The following is a 22,290-nucleotide window of genomic DNA, read 5'->3' on the forward strand; positions in this document are numbered from 1 at the left end:
ATATTCTACATGGACTTAAGTCAGACACTTTTCTGCATTCGTTCTATGATAACACCCTGCACAAGCTGGGGTTCCTGTCCACATTTTCCACCTGATGCTAAAAACTGTCTTCATTTCCATGTTCCTGCTGAGATGGCAGTCAATGGAAAGCCTCTGACAGTAAAAGATTGACACATCAAACCAGTCGTGATATTGCTTTCCTCTTTGGGGATCCATAATAAGGTTTCCCTCTTTCATTTCTGCCAGTCCTTTTCCAGCTGATGAGATATTTCTCGCATTGCTACAGAATTATCTTGTCTAGATATGAGATGATTCAGGTAAGGCTCTCTATTTGTTGAGGCTATTTTTATTGCATTATTTTGAAGGAATAAGAAGGGGCTGTGGAATAAATGCATACTGATGTACAGCACCATCTTACCACAAGTTTTGACATTTTTTAGAGATTATGTCCCTGCATGTAGAAACCTAGCATGTCAGCCATTGTCTCTCCCTGGAATGTTACTATAATAGATGCACCTGGAGGGAATTTTGCTCCAGGCGACTGTCGTGAAAATGACTGACAGACTGGAGGATTTGGAAAGTTGTTGTTCTTCCATTTTTGGAAGTTAAAAGTTTACTTTGGGGAACTATTTCATATAAGGGATATGATGCACAGGATAGGAGCATCTATGCAGGGTTGTTCACTCTTGGGCCGATTGAAAACAGTAAGCCTTTAAGCCACAATAAAGACTTACTCTCCATTATGATTGATGTCATCGTACTGGAGAAACAGGGAAGCATAAATGGTCTCAGTCAGGAAGCAGTAGATGGCAATCATGATGAGGAGCACAGCCAACTTGAGGACCGAATTGAGACGGAGAAACACAGCACAGGTCACCATAGCCAGGATACCAGTGAAGACGAAATACTTTATAAAGAAAATTGGGAGAAAAATCAGCATTCAGCCCAGCAACCTAAACCAATATACTCAATATAACATTGGTCTCATATAGAATCACACACTGGATGAATTGGAAGGGACTTTATAGGTCCTTTAGTCCACAGTGCTTCTCAACCTTGGCAACTTCAAGATGTGTAGACTTCAACTCCCAGAATTCCCCAGCCAGCAGGAACTCCACACTTCTTCAAGTTGCCAAGTTTGAGAAACACTATCTACAAGTCCTGTTTGAGAGGTCCAGGATGATGTGTCCATCAGGGGCATCCACGAGGTCAGAAACTCAAGATGGCGTCTACAAGCGCATTGTCAAACTCCTGCCCCATTGCATGTAAAAAACAGCAGGGTTTCACTGACACAATTGCAGCTGCCATCTTGACTAATTTGACCTCCTGATGCGGACGGTGTCAGAGGATCAGCCCAGAAGCAATAGTTAATAGCCTCTGGAAATTCTCCACTGTCATGAGTTGTAAAAGTGGGAGGGGGGAGGACTGATTGTTACTTAGCAACGGAGAGAGCATGAGCAGAGACAGAAGGAATGTGGCGAATTCTTATCTGAAGTAACACCACTCAAGGAACAGAGCCTGGGAACGGGGCCATAAAACCAGGAAACGTTGCAAGCATTCAATTTCAAAAGGGAGATGGGAAACTTCAATGAACTTAATGAGGGGGGCAAGGGAATTTGATTCACTTCTGACTTTGCAGGACAATGGATTGTATCTCAATAAAATAACTTTCCTACATCCAAAGAGACTTGTAGCGAGGCTTATTACTATTGGGATATCTGAACCTACATTTCTCACAGAAGGAGTCCACCACCATTCTAGAGAGATGATTTCATTCTAGAGAGATGGTCTCATTCTAGAGAGATGGTTTCATTCCTTAAAAGCTTTTACCATATGGAAATTCCTCCTAATATTCAACCAGAATATCCCTTTTAATGTTAACTCATTGATCCTGGTTCTGTTCTCAGGTTCAAAAAAGAACACCCACACTCCCTCTGGTAGGTGATGGCATTACAGATATCTGTAGACCACTGTCATTCTACCTACCTACCTACCTCATACACAATTAACAAAGCAATCTTTAAATATTAACAAAATAGAAAACAGTCAACCCCAAACAAACTAAAAATACAAACTAAAAAAGAAAAGATGAAAAAAATAAACTGCCCTATCTTTTATACTTAACAATAGTCACTGGTTTACTAATGAATACACTACTATATATCACAATAAAGTTTCACAAAATATCACAAAATATCTGCCGTAGTTACAGTTGTTGCTGTATCCTTTGATTAGCAGAAACTATTGCCTTTTCCAAAACCTCTCCCTTGATCTTCCTTTTGCAAGCTAAATATGTGCAGCTCCTTCAAGCACAAATATCTACCAAAATTCTAGAATCCGAGCTTTAGCTTTGTTATCTAGAAGATCATATATAGAATATGAATGAAATACCCCATAAGGATGATCACAAAACAAAACAGGCCCCATCATAATGAATACTGGGGCTGGCTGGAGACACCCACGGTCTTTTACCATTCCCCATGGAATTTGTAGGCAGACAAATTGGGCAGAGATATTCTCTGAATTTGCCAAAGGCAAGGAGAACTTCTCTACTATTTTTCAAGAGCACGGCTATCCCTTAGTAGGAATAATGTTGCTGCTACTGAAAAAAAAACAAAAAATACAAAGCCAATGGGAGGAGATTCCTTCTGATGTCTCCCCTTGGGTTTTAAATGGAAGGATGCAAACTATAGATCACTAAAGAGAGTATTGCATAGTGAAACACAGGATATTCACACACATTTCTGTGCTACCTTGAAACGTAAGAATTGCAAGAGCTTCACATCCATTCAGGAGAAGTCCACCAATCAATCAATCAATCAATTAATTTTCAGAAGAGTGTTGAAAGCAATGTCATCAGGCTGAATGAGAATTTGCAGGAAAAATGCAGGGCAATTTCTCTGCCTAGGATTACTACGTATATACAACACCCAAAGACTTTTTGAGAACTCTTGAGAATGTGCTGCGGAATATCCATGCTCTTGCCCTCCAGCTGTTTTGGACTACACTCCCCATATACCCTGACAATAGACCATTTGTAGTCCAGAACATCAGGATGGCACCAGGATGCAAGTGGCTGAGTTAGAGGAAGTTTGAGAGGAATCATCCAAACCCTCTTGAAGTGAAGCAGCATGGTAGTTTCATAAAATCACTGAAACAAAGCTTTGCTTTGAAGTTTCACATGGCACTATAGTTTGGGATCACACAGCATTGCATAGCCTCACATATTGTGTTGACTTTTCTCTATGCAAAATGGCATACTTAGAATTACCTCTGGGTAGGAACAAATGTCTGTAAAATATACTGAAGAGTTGAAAGTCTGATTCTTAAAAGGTAGGGGTTTGTCCGAGTCACACCAGAGCTGAGGACAAAGAAAAGAAGAAGAACAAAAAAATGCAATTGGTTTGCGGAATCTTTGTCTTGGTTGAGAAAGGGAGGAAGAAATATACTTGATTGGGGCAAGAAGAAGAAGAAGACAATTGTGTTAATGTCTTCAACTCTGTGAGGATATTCTGGAATAAAGAGTCACTTAAGAAAAGCAGAAAAATGAGCCGATATCTTTTTTAGAAGTCATATACTGAAGGCAATAATGGGCAACTGTTTTGAAATTATGAAGAACCTGCAGTAAATGGGCTTACAAAATGCCTGCATTGGGAGACTTATTAAGGAGGACAGCAGGACCACTCACAAATATTAGAAAGCAAACCAGACAGTTCCGTTTCTTTTATACCTGTGGGGCTTTCGTGGGGCCCAAAGGCTTCCTTATCAGTTTGTATGGTTCTAAGGCTGGGATTTTCCCTTGCAATATGCCAGCTTCCTATTTTAATATTTCAGAAAAAATATATTAAAAATTAAAAGAGTGTTTTGTTTTAAGTAAGTTGAAACAGAAGGCTGGTGGGCGCCACAGGAGGTGTCTGGGAGCGCTTTGGGGCCCTAGAACATGTGTTTCACACTCCTGGTTTTCATAATGTCTAATTTGGTTGCCTCCATATGAACCCACCTTCTGAAATATTAGTTGTGGGTAGCACAGCAGAGAATTAGGGTCCTCCGCCAAGTTCAGCTGATTTGGGCTATATGTATACTAGTCCTACAAAAGTACTATCATGGATGACCACACGTAGCTGGAAATTTCAACGTATTGTACAGAGCAAAACCAAAACCAGTTAGGAAAATAAAATCTGATGTCCCCTGAAAGGGCAGACTGAATTCTCTGGGGTTTGATCACTCTAATTTTTTCTGGAGTGGGGAGGGGAGCTATATTTAAATACTATCAGGTGCAAAATACATGTCAGAAGCTACTATACTGGGAAATCAGCTTTTCCCAATCTTTCATCTTGCAGATGTTTGGGATCACAGTTCTCATAATAGCCAGTCAGCATGAAAGAGAATTATGAAGAGTTTGTTGTCTAGCATATCTGGAAGGCATCAGGTTGAGTAAAGCTGGTTTTAATCACCAGTTTATGCTTTTTCTGCTGTCTTCCCCATTCCTGTCTGGGCAGACAACCCTTCCCCCCTTAGATACTTACAATATTGATGATGGCTCCCAGGAAATTAATCATAATTGAGGCAAAGATGATGACATTTCGGGCCAGGTAGGTCTCATTAATCCAGCAGCAAGTTTTCCGGAGCACCAGGGGTAAACATTTATAATCCTCTGCAGTGGTTATCAGCACGAGAGCTGAATGTAATATAATTAGAATTGAAAACTGGACTGCCATTGGGATCATTCTGGAGAAGGAAGACAGAGACACATACTTAAAAGAGGGAAAAACAGCCTTCTCCTGCATTTAGTAAAATCTAATGTTTTAGGGCTTCATTCCATCTTCTAATCTCATCTTCTCAGGACGGATCATCCTGGAGAATGTCTACCTATGCGGTCATTAGGACTTGACACCAACTTGATGGCAATCAATCAATAAATCAAGTTTTATTGTCGTGCATATGCATGCAACACACTTGTAGAGGACCTCTGCAAATATAACCTGTTCTTAAGTGTTTTCTCTAAGACAAAATGCACTATATGCACAGAGAGAAACATTACAAAAATAGACATAATAGTGCTTTGGGACTGAGAATCATGGGTTGATGAACTTTGGGGGGCTAGCCAATAGCCCCCACTCCTGCAATTTTTTTGTAGCTTAATGAAATCACCTTTGTTCTGCTTTGCACTTCTGAGTCAGTCTTGACTCCTGATGTGATGAGCTTTCTCAGAAGCATTTTCAGAGGTGGTTTGCCATTGCCTTCTTCTTAGGGCTGAGAGAGAGTGACTGGCTCAAAGTCACCCAACTGGCTTCCTATTCTGGTTTCTAGCACAGTGCCTTCTTTAACCACTGCACCAAACTGGTCCTCACTGCAATCACTACAATGAGGTGCTAAATCATAACTACCTTTGGGCAGGAACTCAGTTCTCCTACGCTTTGGAAAGTGCCATGAAGGCAGAAACTTTACCCTGACTCCAATTAATCAGTCATTTCCAAACCAGAAATCATGGAACTCACCTCGAAGAAGGAAGTAAACTTTGGATTGCAGTGATAAATACCAGGACAATGAATGCACACACCAAGTTCGACTTGAACACTTCATCCCTCATCTGGGAGTACTGAAACAGAAAACAGTAGACAAAAGGGAACCAAGTAAGTGAATTCTCAAGAGCAGCTCTAGAAAGAGAATAAGGCAAGTTCATTAGGCTTCTGGGAAATTAGCAACACAGCTCAGTAAAAGGAAGTATATTCCTGGGATGATATGTATTATATTATCTAAAATCCATACAAAGAAATATCCCATCAAAAGAAACATGTTGTGCAAGACCCATTAAAGAATGGTCTGCTCCCATCCCCAGGACAGCAGTCATTCCACCTTTGAGCTGAGCTTTACTAAGCGTGCTTTGTTGCCTAATCACATGCCCATTTTTTTTAAAGGATAGATGGCACCATTGAAGGGAGATGTTGCTCTAGAAACTCAGGTAGCTAAGTGGGAAGAAGTGCATCTAATGTGAATGTATTTAGGAGGCTACGTCTTGCTTGGATTCTGCAGTCATGGCATAAGCTTTTCTATGGGAGTGGCAGGTTGACTGAAGAGGGGAAATTTTGAAAAGTGGGCGGGGCCATATTACAGATGTGGGAGGGGACAAAATTATGCAAACAATGGGAAGATAGAGTGAGCTAAGCCTCTTCTACTGTATGGGTGATAGTTTCTTTGTTTTCTGCAAAACCTTACCTCCTCCTTCTCCTGGTCCCAAATACTTGGCCCCAACTCTCATGTGAACTTCTGAACCTCTTAACTTTCCCAACAGTGTGGAGGAATATCCTTCACTAATGACCACTTTAACTCCTGCTGATTTTAATAGGTCTGCTCTAAATATGAAAAAGTCTCAGTTGAACCCCAGGCTTTCTGTTCAATTTTTAGTTTAAAAAATAAAAATAAAAATAAAAAAGTGAAATAAAAGCAATGAAACATACAGTATTCCATTGAAGTGAGTGACTGGGACATTTGACATACAAATGCGCAAAGCATTCTCATTATTGGAGGCTGATCTTCTGTGTTTCCTGAGGATGGATGGGGAATATCCACAGTCAGGCTTTGCAACAGTTCAGATCTGATTCCAAAAAGATTCTTTGGAACACACAGCATTTGTAGCACTTGAAAACAACGGTGTCTTTTCCCAGGATCAGGTGGGAGCTGCAGGAGCTGGGCCATTTCAAGAAAAGACACAGCTGCTTTAAAGAGTCACACTCACTAAGTTTACTCTCTTGCACCTTTTAAGAATCATTTCTAAAGTGCTGCACAGTCCTTGTCCACACATCTTCTGTAAAAGCTGATCAGGTGATTATGTGTTAAGCCAGCTACATTTTTTCTTATTACAATTACAGCAGTAAGCCAGTAGATTGTGACTGTTACGCACAGGTGCAATATGTGGCAAGTGTGTCTTGAGAAATCAGGATCATCTGGGCTTACCAAGCTTGGTTAGCCACTGAATCATCTGCTGCACTCATTAAGGCAGGGGTAACCAATCTTTTTGAACTGCTGAACACATTCAGACTGTTGAGAAGGTAAGTGGGACATCCTGGTTACCTAGCACTGATTTCTCAGAATGCTACCTATCACCCCCTGGTTGCAAATATCCCTCTATCTATCTATCTATCTATCTATCTATCTATCTATCTATCTATCTATCTATCCCTCTATCCCTCTATCCCTCTATCCCTCTATCCATCCCTCCATCCCTCCATCCCTCCATCCCTCCATCCCTCCATCCCTCCATCCCTCTATCTATCTATCTATCTATCTATCTATCTATCTATCTATCTATCTATCTATCCCTCTATCCCTCTATCCCTCTATCCCTCTATCCCTCTATCCCTCTATCCATCTATCCATCTATCCATCTATCCATCTATCCATCTATCTATCTATCTATCTATCTATCTATCTATCTATCTATCTATCTATCTATCTATCTATCTATCTATCTATCTATCTAAGCCACCGCCCATCTCCCCCCAAAGGGGGAACTCTGAGTGGTTTACAACAAAGATAAAAACATTAAAATACTCTAATAAATATAAATACAAATATGACATAAACATAAATACAATATAAAATCCAGATGATGGTAGCAGCTGGAATATCATTCACGTGTATCTAAAGGGGCCATTTAAGGTGCTAACCATCTCCAGGTGTTATTACTTCCCTTCCTGCCCCAAGCGAAGTGGCAGAACCAAGTCTTCAGTTGTTTTCGGAAGGCCTCAAGAGATGGAATCTGTCTTATCTCTGGAGGAAGAGTGTTATCCTTGCATATATTTCTCTTCTGGGGGGCAGATAAGCATACAGGTAGGGACATTTGTGGGGGGAAGGGGTCAAAACAGTCAAAATGGTGGCCATGAGCACATGATTGAAGCCCTGCCCTGTCCTGGGATTGACTCATATTTTTAATTTACATTGGGAAGAGAGGCTGCTTAGTAAGCTAGCTATTCCTAGTTGCTTCCCAAACCAGCAAGCTATTGTACTTCTTTGCTTTGTGCAAGCTGCAAGATAACAAACTCCCTGCTCTGACCTGTGTTAGATACGCATTTCCCATTTTTGCCTTAACTAGGTGCCCAATACCTGCTTGACACTCAACTATGTCGCCAGTCCTTGCCAATCCATAACCTTCCCTTGCTGATGCCTAATCAAAGCAACTGATTATTAATTGTAATCATCCTGGTATCTTCCCCATGTCTTCCTTCTTCAGTATCTGACTCTAACACTAAAGTCAGCCATAGCCCCTTTTGATGTGCACTCTCACACCCGCCACGTTGACCTTTTTGACCCTTCCCTGTAGATACCCCTAGCTGCTGCTTACAAAATGTTGTATTTCCTAAGAAAGCCTGTACTGCTTAGCTGGAGCCTAGAGAAATGAGCACAAATCATGATGATTGTGGAGGCTAGTACTTTGCTTTACCGCATGTCAACTTCTCCCTTTTTTTAAAGTATTTTTTTCCAAAATGACAAGTCAGGAGGAGTCAGGACCAATTGGGGGAGTGGTCAGTATGCCCATAGCCATACTGGAAGCCTTCTTGATGTTGAGAACTCAGGCCTTCCTTCAGTCAGGGGCGCCATAAGTACAGCAGAGTCTCCCAGCATCCCTTTTTTGAGTCCCCCAGAGAGTGTTGGAATAACCTACAGGCCCCTTGAATTGTACTGGGGGAGGCTGTTGGTCATAAAGGCCAATATGGGGGCCTTAAACTTTGCAGGTGCTTACATTTCACTCCTTAACATTCCCGAAAGCTCCTGGCACTGTTCAAGGGCAGCTCTTGCCCCACCACACTCAGTTGTGCTCTCAAGATGACAGAAGCTGAATATAGCTACCTTCAGACAATCCTATTTTCCCAAGAGCCAAATTACAAAATAATGCTTGATATAGGGCAGGTGCTGAAAATAACTTCTCAAGTCAAGTTCTCCTTCTTCCTTTGCAATGTGCAGGATCCATCCCCTTCCTTGTTTCACAACCTTAGTAACCATTGGCAGGAAAAAAAAAGAACATGTGATGATACCACCACATTATGAGCTTTACTGGAAAACACTAGGATCTAATTTGCATCCAGTGGGACTATTTGTTTTTCTGGTCCAAAATTCTGATTGTAGGACATTTCCAGATTCTTGGCAAGAGTTCATCACTCCGTTGGTCCCTTGATCTTTTTACCTGGAGATGCAAAGTGTTGAACCAGAGTGAGAGGAGCTTCTGCAGGCAAAGCATATGCTCTGTCATTGATTTCAGAGATGAACCCTACTCAGTGACAGACCATATACTTTGCCTGCAGTATCCATAGATTCCATTTTGGTAAAAGCTCCATGTTAGACATATATATGGAATCTAAAGCTATCAGATCTTCCAAGGGACTTTGCTGTATAGAAAACAGAAGAGTGATGGACATGATAGGTCAAATCACCACAAGCTTAATGGAGACCTCTCCTAAATTAGTACAAGTTGTTATGATCTAATTTGCACATTTATTCCTAGGTAATGCTGTGCAATACCTATTGCAGCAGGTAATAGCACCTGACCCAACCTTGTCTGAGCTCTGAAGCTATGCAGGTTTGAGCCTGGTTAGTACTTTTTGGAAGACCTCCTGGGCTAGACTGGGAAGTTGGAAAACCTTTCTGGAGAAAGGCAATGGTAAACACCTTCTGTACCACTGCAAAGAAAACGTGGTCCATGTAATTCATTTAGTCACTACTTCCACTACTTTGAAACCAACTTTAGCTTAATGTAACCTTTATCTATCTACTGTTCTTTCTAAAGCAGAGATGGATAATCTAATTATCAGCACTGATTTTGCAGAGTCCAGAACATCACCAGATCACACTGTAGGGTTTCTGCACTTTACTCCTACTTTGCATCCCAACTGCAAAGTTGACATCAAACCTCTCTGACACTTAAAACACATCATTTGTACTTTAAAACCCCTCAGCAAAGAGGCCCATCTCATCCTAAAGGATCCCAGATGGAATAAAAATAATATAGCTTTCCCTGGCATCTCCCAGTAGGACAGGGAAAGAAACCGATTTTCAGAAAGAAAAAAAAAAGCCACTGTAATCAGAGTAGACAGTGAAGCGTTAGGTGGACATCAGGCATTTTTAGAAGATGCAGTGCCAAAGGACTTCAGCAAAGGATTGTTACCTTGTCGTGGTGCTGGAGCTTGAGCACCTCAATGATGCCATGAGCTAAACCGTGAAGGGCCACCCAAGACGGGAAGGTCATGACAGAGAGGTCAGACTAAATGCGATCCCTGGGGAAGGTAATAGCAACCCACCCCAGTATTCTTGCCGTGAAAACTAAATGGATCAGTACAACCAGAGATATGTTGGTATACCATTGGAAGATGAGACCCCCAGGTCAGAAGATGGTCAAAATGCTACTGGGGAGGAACAGAGGATGAGTTCAACTAGCCCCAGACGTGATGACGCAGCTAGCTCAAAGCCGAAAGGATGGCTAGCGGCGGACGGTGCTGGTGGTGAACGGTGAATCCGATGTTCTAAGGATCAACACACCATTGGAACCTGGAATGTAAGATCTATGAGCCAGGGCAAATTGGATGTGGTTCTTGGTGAGATGTCAAGATTAAAGATAGACATTCTGGGCGTCAGTGAACTGAAATGGACTGGAATGGGCCACTTCACATCAAATGACCACCAGATCTACTACTGTGGACAAGAGGACCACAGAAGAAATGGAGTAGCCTTCATAATTAATAGTAAAGTGGCTAAAGCAGTGCTTGGATACAATCCAAAACACGATAGAATGATCTCAATTCGAATTCAGGGCAAGCCATCTAACATCACAGTGATCCAAATATACGGCCCAACCACAGATGCTGAAGAAGCTGAAGTAGAGCAGTTCTATGAGGATCTGCAGCACCTACTGGCCAACATGCCTAAAAGAGATGTTATTTTCATCACAGGAGACTGGAATGCTAAGGTGGGCAGTCAAATGACACCTGGAATTACAGGTAAGCATGGCCTGGGAGAACAAAATGAAGCAGGACATAGGCTGATAGAATTTTGCCAAGACAACTCAATGTGCATAACAAACACTCTCTTCCAGCAACCTAAGAGACGGCTTTATACATGGACTTCCCCAGATGGACAACACCGAAATCAGATTGACTACATCCTTTGCAGCCAAAGGTGGCGGACATCTATACAGTCAGTAAAAACAAGACCTGGAGCTGACTGTAGTTCCGATCACGAACTTCTTCTTGCACAATTTAGGATCAGACTAAAGAGATTAGGGAAGACCCACAGATCAGCTAGATATGAGCTCACTAATATTCCTAAGGAATATGCAGTGGAGGTGAAGAATAGATTTAAGGGACTGGACTTAGTAGATAGGGTCCTGGAAGAACTATGGACAGAAGTTTGCAGCATTGTTCAGGAGGCGGCAACAAAATACATCCCAAAGAAAGAGAAAACCAAGAAGGCAAAATGGCTGTCTGCTGAGACACTAGAAGTAGCCCAAGAAAGAAGGAAAGCAAAAGGCAACAGTGATAGGGGGAGATATGCCCAATTAAATGCAAAATTCCAGAGCTTAGCCAGAAGAGATAAGGAATTATTTTTAAACAAGCAATGCGTGGAAGTGGAAGAAGACAATAGAATAGGAAGGACAAGAGACCTCTTCCAGAAAATTAGAAACATCGGAGGTAAATTCCAGGCCAAAATGGGTATGATCAAAAACAAAGATGGCAAGGATGTAACAGAAGAAGAAGAGATTAAGAAAAGGTGGCAAGAATATACAGAAGACCTGTATAGGAAGGATAACAATATCGGGGATAGCTCTGACGGTGCGGTCAGTGAGCTAGAGCCAGATATCCTGAAGAGTGAGGTTGAATGGGCCTTAAGAAGCATTGCTAATAACAAGGCAGCAGGAGATGATGGCATCCCAGCTGAACTGTTCAAAATCTTGCAAGATGATGCTGTCAAGGTAATGCATGCTATATGCCAGCAAATTTGGAAAACACAAGAATGGCCATCAGACTGGAAAAAATCAACTTATATCCCCATACCAAAAAAGGGAAACACGAAAGAATGTTCAAACTATCGAACAGTGGCACTCATTTCACATGCCAGTAAGGTAATGCTCAAGATCCTGCAAGGTAGACTTCAGCAGTTCATGGAGCGAGAATTGCCAGATGTACAAGCTGGGTTTAGAAAAGGCAGAGGAACTAGAGACCAAATTGCCAATATTCGCTGGATAATGGAAAAAGCCAGGGAGTTTCAGAAAAACATCTATTTCTGTTTTATTGACTATTCTAAAGCCTTTGACTGTGTGGACCATAACAAATTGTGGCAAGTTCTTAGTGGTATGGGGATACCAAGTCATCTTGTCTGCCTCCTGAAGAATCTGTATAACGACCAAGTAGCAACGGTAAGAACAGACCACAGAACAACGGACTGGTTTAAGATTGGGAAAGGAGTACGGCAGGGCTGTATACTCTCACCCTACCTATTCAACTTGTATGCAGAACACATCATGCGACATGCTGGGCTTGAGGAATCCAAGGCTGGAGTTAAAATCGCTGGAAGAAACATTAACAATCTCAGATATGCAGATGATACCACTTTGATGGCTGAAAGTGAAGAGGAACTGAGGAGCCTTATGATGAAGGTGAAAGAAGAAAGTGCAAAAGCTGGCTTGCAGCTAAACCTCAGAAAAACCAAGATTGTGGCAACCAGCTTGATTGATAACTGGGAAATAGAGGGAGAAAATGTAGAAGCAGTGAAAGACTTTGTATTTCTAGGTGCGAAGATTACTGCAGATGCTGACTGCAGTCAGGAAATCAGAAGACGCTTAATCCTTGGGAGAAGAGCAATGACAAATCTCGATAAAATAGTTAAGAGCAGAGACATCACACTGACAACAAAGGCCCGCATAGTTAAAGCAATGGTGTTCCCCATAGTAACATATGGCTGTGAGAGCTGGACCATAAGGAAGGCTGAGCGAAGGAAGATCGATGCTTTGGAACTGTGGTGTTGGAGGAAAATTCTGAGAGTGCCTTGGACTGCCAGAAGATCAAACCAGTCCATCCTCCAGGAAATAAAGCCAGACTGCTCACCTGAGAGAATGATATTAAAGGCAAAACTGAAATACTTTGGCCACATAATGAGAAGACAGGACACCCTGGAGAAGATGCTGATGCTAGTAAGAGTGGAAGGCAGAAGGAAGAGGGGCCGACCAAGGGCAAGGTGGATGGATGATATTCTAGAGGTGACAGACTCATCCCTGGGGGAGCTGGGGGTGTTGACGACCGACAGGAAGCTCTGGCGTGGGCTGGTCCATGAAGTCACGAAGAGTCGGAAGCGACTAAACGAATAAACAAAGTGCCAAATAGGTGGAGTAGGTAGGTAGGTAGGTAGATAGGGATAGAGATAGATAGATAGATAGATAGATAGATAGATAGATAGATAGATAGATAGATAGATAGATAGATGGATGGATGGATGGATGGATCGATAGAGATAGATAGATAGATAGATAGATAGATAGATAGATAGATAGATAGATAGATAGATGGATGGATGGATCGATAGAGATAGATAGATAGATAGATAGATAGATAGATAGATAGATAGATAGATAGATAGATAGATAGATATGACAGAACAAGGGCAATTTGTGGATATGTGCAAGGGAATGAACTGATCTCCATACTAGAAATGTTTCCCTTCTATGTATTTAGCTATTCCATAAAATAGACAAGGGCTCCAGGTAGTCCTTGATTTACAACTATTTGTTTAGTGACTGTTCAAAGTTACAACGGCAGTGAAAAAAAGTGACTTATGACTGGTCCTGACACTTAACAATCGTGCAGTGTCCCTGCAGTCCCATGATCAAAATTTAGGCACTGGGCAACCAGCTCACACTTATGATGGTTGCAGCATTGCAGGATCACTTGATTGCCATTTGCAACCTTCCCAGCCGGCTTCTCACAAGCAAAGTCAATGGGGGAAGCTGGATTCGCTTAACAACCGTGGCAAAAAAGGTCATGAAATTGGGTGTGACTCACATAACAACTGCCTTACTTAGCAATGGAAGTTCCAGTCCCAATTGTGGTCGTAAGTCGAGGACTACCTGTAAAGCGGGGAGGTCAGGATGGCCTGGGGCCACTTCCATACGCTGAACACTTAATGTGACTGGTACATACAGTAAAGATTACAATGAAATCAAATCTGTGTGTACTGCCTCTGATATGCAAATTTTGTTTTGATCTAAAAATAAGCATCAACAAAAACTGTTGTGACAGAAAGTTCACCCAATCAGCCTTTTAGCTGATACTTTTTGCCTTAAAAAAGAAAGAAAAAAGAAGACATTAGATGAGCTGACATGTTTATGGGTCTGAAATCATTCGCTGTTCTCCGAAAAGGAGTTAGTCGATTTCCATCAAGATGGCTTTGCCTACTCTTTTTTCAGCACTTACAAATTGATGGGATTTAAGTGGTTTGGATGCCCTTGGAGGGTGCTCCGCTATCATAAAGATAGCCTTGTGATGCTGGAAGGTGCTTTCAAAAGAGTATGCTGTAAGTACCTGGAAATAACAGGTTCTTGGCCACAAGAGGCAGATGGCAGTTCTTGGTGGGATAAATTACCCATCCATTTTGAAAGCTTTAAATTAGATATGTCTGCTGCTGATGCAGAGAAGCATGGAGCAGAAATCATTTGAATTAGGACCAGAGGCAGATTTTGAGTTATAGAACCAAAGGCTGGCATTATTGGTAAAACTCAAAGCCCATAACTTACAAAACAATCCACTGGCAACCCTGGGGGTCCCCTGTTTTCCTAACTCCTACCTGTCCATCTGTCTGGAAAGAGATTTGGCCCCCACAAACGTTGTGCTCTCCTTCTTGGGTTAATCTGCAGCTCAGGAAGGAATGCCTAAACAAAGGATAAGGTGACAGTGGCAAGAAAGATCTTGTGGAGTGAATTTTGCCCAAGTCTCCCAACCAGGAGCTGGCTATGTTCTATATCCCAGGATCTGGGCATGTTGATCTCAGGTCTTCATGAACTAGCAATCAGGGAACCTGGACATAGAAGCTTCCCAGGGAATAGTTTCATAAATCTAAGTCAGAGTTGGGGAATCTTTGAGCATTTTCCCACACTTGCACCTTAGCATGGTACAAATGCTTCCCAAGACCAACTTTTTTTTTCTGCTATGTCTGGGATAATGCCTTCATCTCAACTCATGAGTGAGATAGGCTTAATCATCCTTAGCTCTACTGGTAATGAACAATCCCCCCCTCCCACCACTCATATCAATGCCATCCAAGGGCAGCCAGAATGTAACATCTGTTGGACTTTGGCACCCAGTAGGAGAAGGACACTCAACTATACAGTGATTGGAGAAGAACAATAGAGGTGGGATAGAAATCAGCACAGTAATGGGGGCAGCAAATTTCCCACTGGCCTAGTTTTTATCCAACTCAAGGATAGATGAAGAGCATTTCAACTCAGCCAAGGGGAAAGGACATGATTCTTGGAAATTGGTTGGCTTAGCTCTGGCCCTTCTTGGCCATTGATCAAACTAGGGATTAATGGAATCCAACAATGGGATAGGCTAAATTTTCCTCTAAATAATTCCTAGCCAAGTGTTTAAGCTCTTTTTTCCCATGAGAAACAGAACCCAATTCCTTTAGGTAGATTCTAACCTCTTTTCTGAGCTCAAGTCCTGTCTGGTCACCTAAGAAGGGGCACTAAAATAATGCCTGTCCTTTCTCGCCGTACCTCAACAGAGAGGTAGTCAGTGAACACATCTCTCAAGGATACAGATCTTAAAAGACAATCTGAATCACTGTTAATAAAAATGTTGGGATGGTATTTGAAAATAATATATTCCAATAAAGAGCTTTTTATGGGATAATTCCCCTGATCTAAGTGGATTTATGATCTCAGCAATTTTTTGATAACAAGACAGACAAAGTCAACCACCAGGAATATAATTCATTTGTACAACAGTTAGAAGATCATTCAGGGGCACTGCCCTATAGCAAAAAGATGGCATCCAGAGAACCATGTTTTTGCCTCTTAAACCAAAAAGAGGCAATTTCTTCCCATTTTCATCATTATTTTGGGGAAAGGAAAAAAAATGTAGCTGAAAATGGGCCATTCAGTACTGTATTTCAGCAGCACATCCTTAGGGTGCTGGGTGTCACAGAATCAATGCTGGGGGGCTGCCTGTGGCCCTGAGCCCCAGATGACTCGCCCCAGCTTAAAGATATAAGAAATGTTTCAGGAGATGAACCCCATAGCTTCGAGTTGCTGGTTTCTTACTATTCATAGTCCCACTAATTAATAAACTATACATAAGTGGTACCCAGACTGCTGTTCCCTTATTCATCACTCTGCAGTTGGGGTTACACAATTTACTAAACCCCACGCCCTGGCAAACAAAACATACATTCTAGGTTCACACAGCATGCTATGCTGAAAGAAACAAACTACATTGCAACTTCATATGATAGCCTGGTTCTACCCATGTAAGCAATGGCTGGTTTCCCATAATAAGGCGATCCATATATTTAGCCTAGCCTAGCATGGGATGCAAACCCAACCAGTCTTTCTCACTTATTTTGTCCTTCAGTGTCTTCTTTTCTGGCCAACCTATTATTTTTCATTCAACTATCTGAACTTGTAGCATCCTTAAACATCTGACACACTATGTTATCCTTCTCTCTCCTTGCCACGATGACAGTTTCTCTGTCATATCATTTGGGTAACCATTCCCTGACACCATGCATACAAGTTTATGCTTTCCTCATTTCTTTTTTACTTCTCGGACTCATCTGATGTGCCTTTGCTTCCCTGAAGCTCACTCCCTTTCATCTAGCCATGGTCTCTCCCCTGGTATCCTTGTTCTACAATTTCCCTTATTTCTAGATTACCCTACAATCTGCCCTACCATGTCCATAAAGCTCCTCCAGTCACCAGAAAGGGATAGGCAGGTTTTAAAAAAATGAGGCTGCTCCCAGACCTTTAATAATGGCATAGAAAAGACAATTTTAGTTTGCAGGGCAACTTACACCTGGTGAAATTCCCTCTTCTAACAACCATGAAAGATTCTGGAATCTTGGAGTCACATCTGGCCATTTTACCCTAGAGCCAGGATGAATTTTGTTGCCTCATCTAAATGGATCACTCTTGGTCTGTTGATGCTTCCTTCAAGAATAGCACACTGCCTGTTTCATTCTCTTAGAATTTAATGCCAAAGTTATAAAGAATGCAAATGTACATGCATTAGAAAGAATACTGCCCTCTCCTGGGGTTCCCCAGATGCAGTAGACTCCGACATCCAAATTGCTGAGTACGTTCCAGTACACCTCAGACTGAGGAAGGCTGGACTGGCAGTGGATGTCCAAAATTCCAGATGGGGGAGTTGCAAACTGGAATTGAACTAGGGATCTTTCCACATGCCACAGAGTTGCAATTTCCCCCCAAATCTGGAGTGAGACACCAACAAGTATGGAGGGGGAGCCTAACTCTTTCCTTGCCTTTTATTCCCCTGATGTTAATTGCCCTTCCTTTTCCATCCCCATCCTGCCTTTTCTTATCCTGTTCCAATGACCTCTTCAAAACAGGGCATCAAACTACAACTTCATGCTTTTGTGTATCTAATACTTAGTTGGCCATGTGAATGTTTGTGAACATTTGAAATCTTCAGCCCACGACAGCGTACCAGAAGGTAGCACATTAGAGTAGTGTAATGCAATATGTAGCAAAATAGAAAAGGTTTTTAAAAAAACCTGTCTCTCTCTCTCTCTTTCCCTCTCTCTCTTACACTTTTACTGACTTTACTGCTTTACTGCCATTTTTAGAAGGGACTTCTGACTCTTCAAGAAATAATCCTACCTACACAACTCTAATAAATACAGAATTCTCACAGCACACAACTCAGTTATCAAATTAACCCATCTGGGGGTGGGGGGTCCACACCATAGATTAAACTATAAATTAACCAAATAAGTTATAATGTTGCATAATAGGTTTAACTTCTATCTATCTATCTATCTATCTATCTATCTATCTATCTATCTATCTATCATCATCATCATCTATCTATCAATCTATCATCTATCAATCAATCAATCAATCAATCTATCAATCTATCTATCTATCTATCTATCTATCTATCTATCTATCTATCTATCTCTCATGTATCTATCATCTGTCTATTTGTCTAGCTCTCTGTCTAAGCTTAGCCTGTTGTGCAAATGCATCTCTTATATCTTTACCTGACCTAGTTAAGCATGTGCAACTTTTTTCAGAGCCACATGTAGCCTCTGGATGATGTGCCAGTGGCCATGCTCCCAAAAAACGGGTGACAGAGAAAGAAGGTTGTCCATGGAAAAAAGAAGGAAAACCCTAAATCTGATTTAATTAAACTTTAGTTAAACTGCAATTAATTAAATACGATGACTGCAACAACCTCCACATATTCCAGCTTTCCTTCTCTGATCCCATTCGAGATGACTGTGGGCAACTTGTTGTGGGAGTCCAGGGGTGGCACAACCAAGGCTTTCAGGAGTTGCACATGGACCTCAGGTCTCAGGATATGCACCCTTTGTGTCTGAGGGTACCTTAGTAGCTCCATCTTTGAGGGGTGGGGTGGGAAGAAAGGGAGGGAAATTCAAAAATGAAACCCACCGCAATGTTGTCTTTGCTAATCAACGGTCATTGCAAGTCAATCTGAGTTGGCAAAAGTCATCTATCGAGACCCAGCTACCTTATGTTCCAGGCCAGAGTCTTTAAACATCAGGGAAAAAGGCTTGATATGCTCTCTTCGCAACTTATCGCCACTCCGCAAGTCGATGGTGTGTTCTATTCGCTTGTTAATTTCCTCAGGCCCAGACTGGACATGCAAAGCTTGTGCAAGATGGTTTGGAAGCAGATTTATTGAATTTCTTGTTAGGGCAGCCAGAGTCTAGGGGAAAGCACATGCAAAAAGAATAAACCTGCTAGTCCCCTTGTGGGTTAAAAAATGCAAATGTTCTGTTCTTTTCAATGATCATGTTGCATTGCAAACTGTTAAACAGCGTCCCATGCAGTTCATTCATCCAGCCATCTGAACGTTTTAGAAGGAGAAGCCTCAACTAGCAAAGGGCATCCAAGAAGAACAAGCAATGGATGGCATGTTTTCAAGAGGCTTCGAGCCTCTTGCTTTGCCTGCTTAATCTTAATCTTAATCTTGCCATTCATCACGTTAAGAGATAGAATGAAGTTGGGAGTTGGGAAACCTATGAAACTCACTGAAGTGTTGTCCAAAGCAGGAGACCCAACACATGCTTTTTCATATCCAGTTATAAAGGAACACTTGATCCCAGAAGGAGAAGGACTATTTTCACATTAGAGCTGGCTATTCCACCCCAAATCAGAACAATGCCTGTGTGCTCAGGCATTTGGAGGGATCCATGCTGTTGCGTCTGCAGGCAGCTGAGCCCTGTGCTGGACATAAGAAGAACCCACCCCAAGCAGAGCAGCTGTTTCTGCACATCCACAGCCTTGAAACAAGGCAAAGACAACCACACGCTTTAACTTGGCAAGAAATACGTCCGAGCACATGTTCATCGCACATCGAGCCAATGCTTCCCAAGGCTGCTTTCAACCATTTTAGTTGATTTACCCATCCAGTAAATGCTGCCCCTTCTATCGCTCTTCACGAGCAAAAGTGTGTACGGGTGGGCACAAGCCCCTGGACCTAATGCATTTTTAAGAAGTTTAGACATTGCTTGCTTAGGTTTCTAGTGGGGTCAGAAGCCTGATCAAGGGAAAGTGCTTACAAAATCCTGTACTGAGACCCCTTCGTGAAGTTCCTGACCTGTAGAAATTTCTCAGTGCCTTCTATGAATGCACTATGAGACTTTGTCCAGATTTTCACACTTCAGTGCACAAAGATCTATGCAGGAACCTTCCGTGAATGTGGGGTGTGTGTGTCTGTGCATTGGAATGCGCACACATGTATTTGCCATGACCATGTTTTCAAACCTTGGGTGGCATTTATCCAAGATTTCAAGCAGAGAGTTTTTGCATCACCTGCTTCCTGTTTATTTATGCAACTGGAGATGCTGGGACCTGGCAGCTTCCTCATGTTCTTATGTGAATAACCAGAGTTTTACTTCAAGGGGGAGGGGACAGTTATAAAACTAGTCAGAGCTCCTGCACTTTTTAATATTTGTGTTCCAAAAGTCTTTTTTTTTTTAACAGATGGAAGCTTGTGGGGGAACCACTGGGGTTATATAGAACTTCAGAGAGATTAATTTGAAAGCAATTCAGCCTCCTCTCTAAATCAGATTGAATTGGAAATCTGAATTGCTTTATAAAATTAAATGGGATGCCCTTTGGATGGATTCAAAGAATTAGATGCTGGGCTGCATATCTACTGATATACATACAGTATATATAAATGTACTGTGAGTATACAAAATCCATTCAGCAATCAAAATCAAATCCATCCAACTTTACGGTTTGACTAGGACGTCCAAATCAGACCAATTTTCTGAATCAGTTTGAAGTGTTGAATTGAATCATATTGATTTTCTGAATCAAATGAACTCTTCAACTTGGATGAGGGCTGATTTGCACATCTCTACTAATTATGCAAAGCCATGCCGGCTGAAATTCCCCATTTTACCCAATTATTAAAAGTGCACTGCTCTCTTCTGCATCAAGCCATTCTTCTGGCTATGGTTTATTTCCATATCCTACATAATGTTTTTCTTTGTATGACTTCTATGTAACTGCAAATAAATAAATTAAAAAGAAAAAGAAAAAAGAAAAAGGAAAGAAAAAGGGAAGAGAGGAGAGGAGAGGAGAGGAGAGGAGAGGAGAGGAGAGGAGAGGAAAGAAGCTTGTAAAAAAAAACCTAGAACACCATTATAGCCTTATAAAAGGAGAAAGCTATCACGTTTAATGTTTCAAAAAGCTTCATACAGCATGATTTTGTCGCTTCAAAATGTTTAAACAGCAGGACATGACAGCTACCCAGTGGTGACTTGGAGGAAAGGTATGAAGGGGGCATATATTTCCTTCCCACACTCATTAATATCTATCTTTTGAAGGCAATATGTAGCAGAAGCTCATATATTACTTGTTCCATGTGGTGACGTCCATTTGAAAATACTCTGAATTGGAGATTTCACAAGGTAAGAAAAGGGTTCTACACTGACACCATCTTTAAGACTTCACAGGAGAGGAGAGGACCTTTTCCAGATCTGCGTCATGGGTTCAGCAGGTCCTACCCTAAGCAGGACCTTAAAATATTTTTGCTTCCACAAATTTTGAGTATACAAAACTAATACTGGTTCCCAGAGAGGCAGATTTCAAATGCATCTTGGCCATAACTACGTCAGAAGAGTACTGCTGGATCAGCTGAAGTATCCATCAGCATCCTGTCTCCACAAATGGTCCCCTGGAAGTCTATAAGCAAGTAGAAAGCCTTCTTTAACTGTCTGCCCTCCAGCAACTGTCATTCAGAGGAAGGATATTCTTGAATAAGGAGGAGCTATTTATCATCCTAGCTAAATCTACTAATAGATATACTCTCTAAGCACCTTTGGATTCATCAGTCTAATGACCATCAGCACATCACATGGCAATGAATTCCATCAATAATTCCACCAGTAAGTTATATGGAGAAAGAAATCAAATATTTATTTTGTGGTGAATCCCTTGCGTGGTACTTTCACTTGTGAGACCTCAAGCCCTGGTGTTAGATGAGGGGGAAGTCACTTCCTATCTCAGACTTGTAAACAAGTCCACAAAATTGATTAGCCTGCCCAGGGATGGCAGAAGAGGGACTGAGATTCTTCCTCCATTTCTGTGTTGGGTACACAGGATGAAGGCAATACTTGGTAATGTCTCCATCATGGAATTCCTTCCTCTCTACTTCCTCTCCCTCCTTTTTCTTTATCGGTCATCATTATATCATCTTCCAACGTAAGCCTTAACTGTCTTGATTCAAAATGAAGGTTGTAAAACCCATGGCCTTTCAAAGGTTGTAGAACTCCAACCCACATCAGCTTTAGCCAGCATGACCAACAGTGATAAATGATGAGATCTGACATTTGAATCACAGGAACAACAACAACAACAATCACCCTAAAATCACAGCACTCCAGTGTTGTCATTCAAGTGCAATACTTCTTTGGAAACACATTTCACTGTGCTCCACAGGGCCTAGTTCCTTGGTTTTTCACTCCTAACCTTAAAGAGTGATGCTTCATAGCAACGAAGGAGAGTGTGCACCTTGGCATATTCACACACACCCT

The 22,290-nt window shown here is 41.7% G+C and overlaps 1 protein-coding gene across 1 annotated transcript in view; it reads right to left on the reverse strand.

The window, feature by feature from the left end:
• The window catches only part of ADCY8 (adenylate cyclase 8), a 72,760-nt gene that overhangs the window by 22,418 nt on the left and 28,052 nt on the right, over positions 1-22,290 (reverse strand). The window contains exons 7-11 of the mRNA XM_063299693.1: positions 18,750-18,947; positions 5,499-5,599; positions 4,527-4,728; positions 3,272-3,361; positions 735-907 (exon numbers count right to left, since the gene is read on the reverse strand). Coding sequence (XP_063155763.1) covers positions 735-907; positions 3,272-3,361; positions 4,527-4,728; positions 5,499-5,599; positions 18,750-18,947 — 764 coding nt within the window. The remainder of the gene's footprint in view (positions 1-734; positions 908-3,271; positions 3,362-4,526; positions 4,729-5,498; positions 5,600-18,749; positions 18,948-22,290) is intronic.

The sequence above is a fragment of the Candoia aspera genome, chromosome 3 (assembly GCF_035149785.1).
Source record: "Candoia aspera isolate rCanAsp1 chromosome 3, rCanAsp1.hap2, whole genome shotgun sequence".
Lineage (NCBI taxonomy): Eukaryota > Metazoa > Chordata > Lepidosauria > Squamata > Boidae > Candoia > Candoia aspera.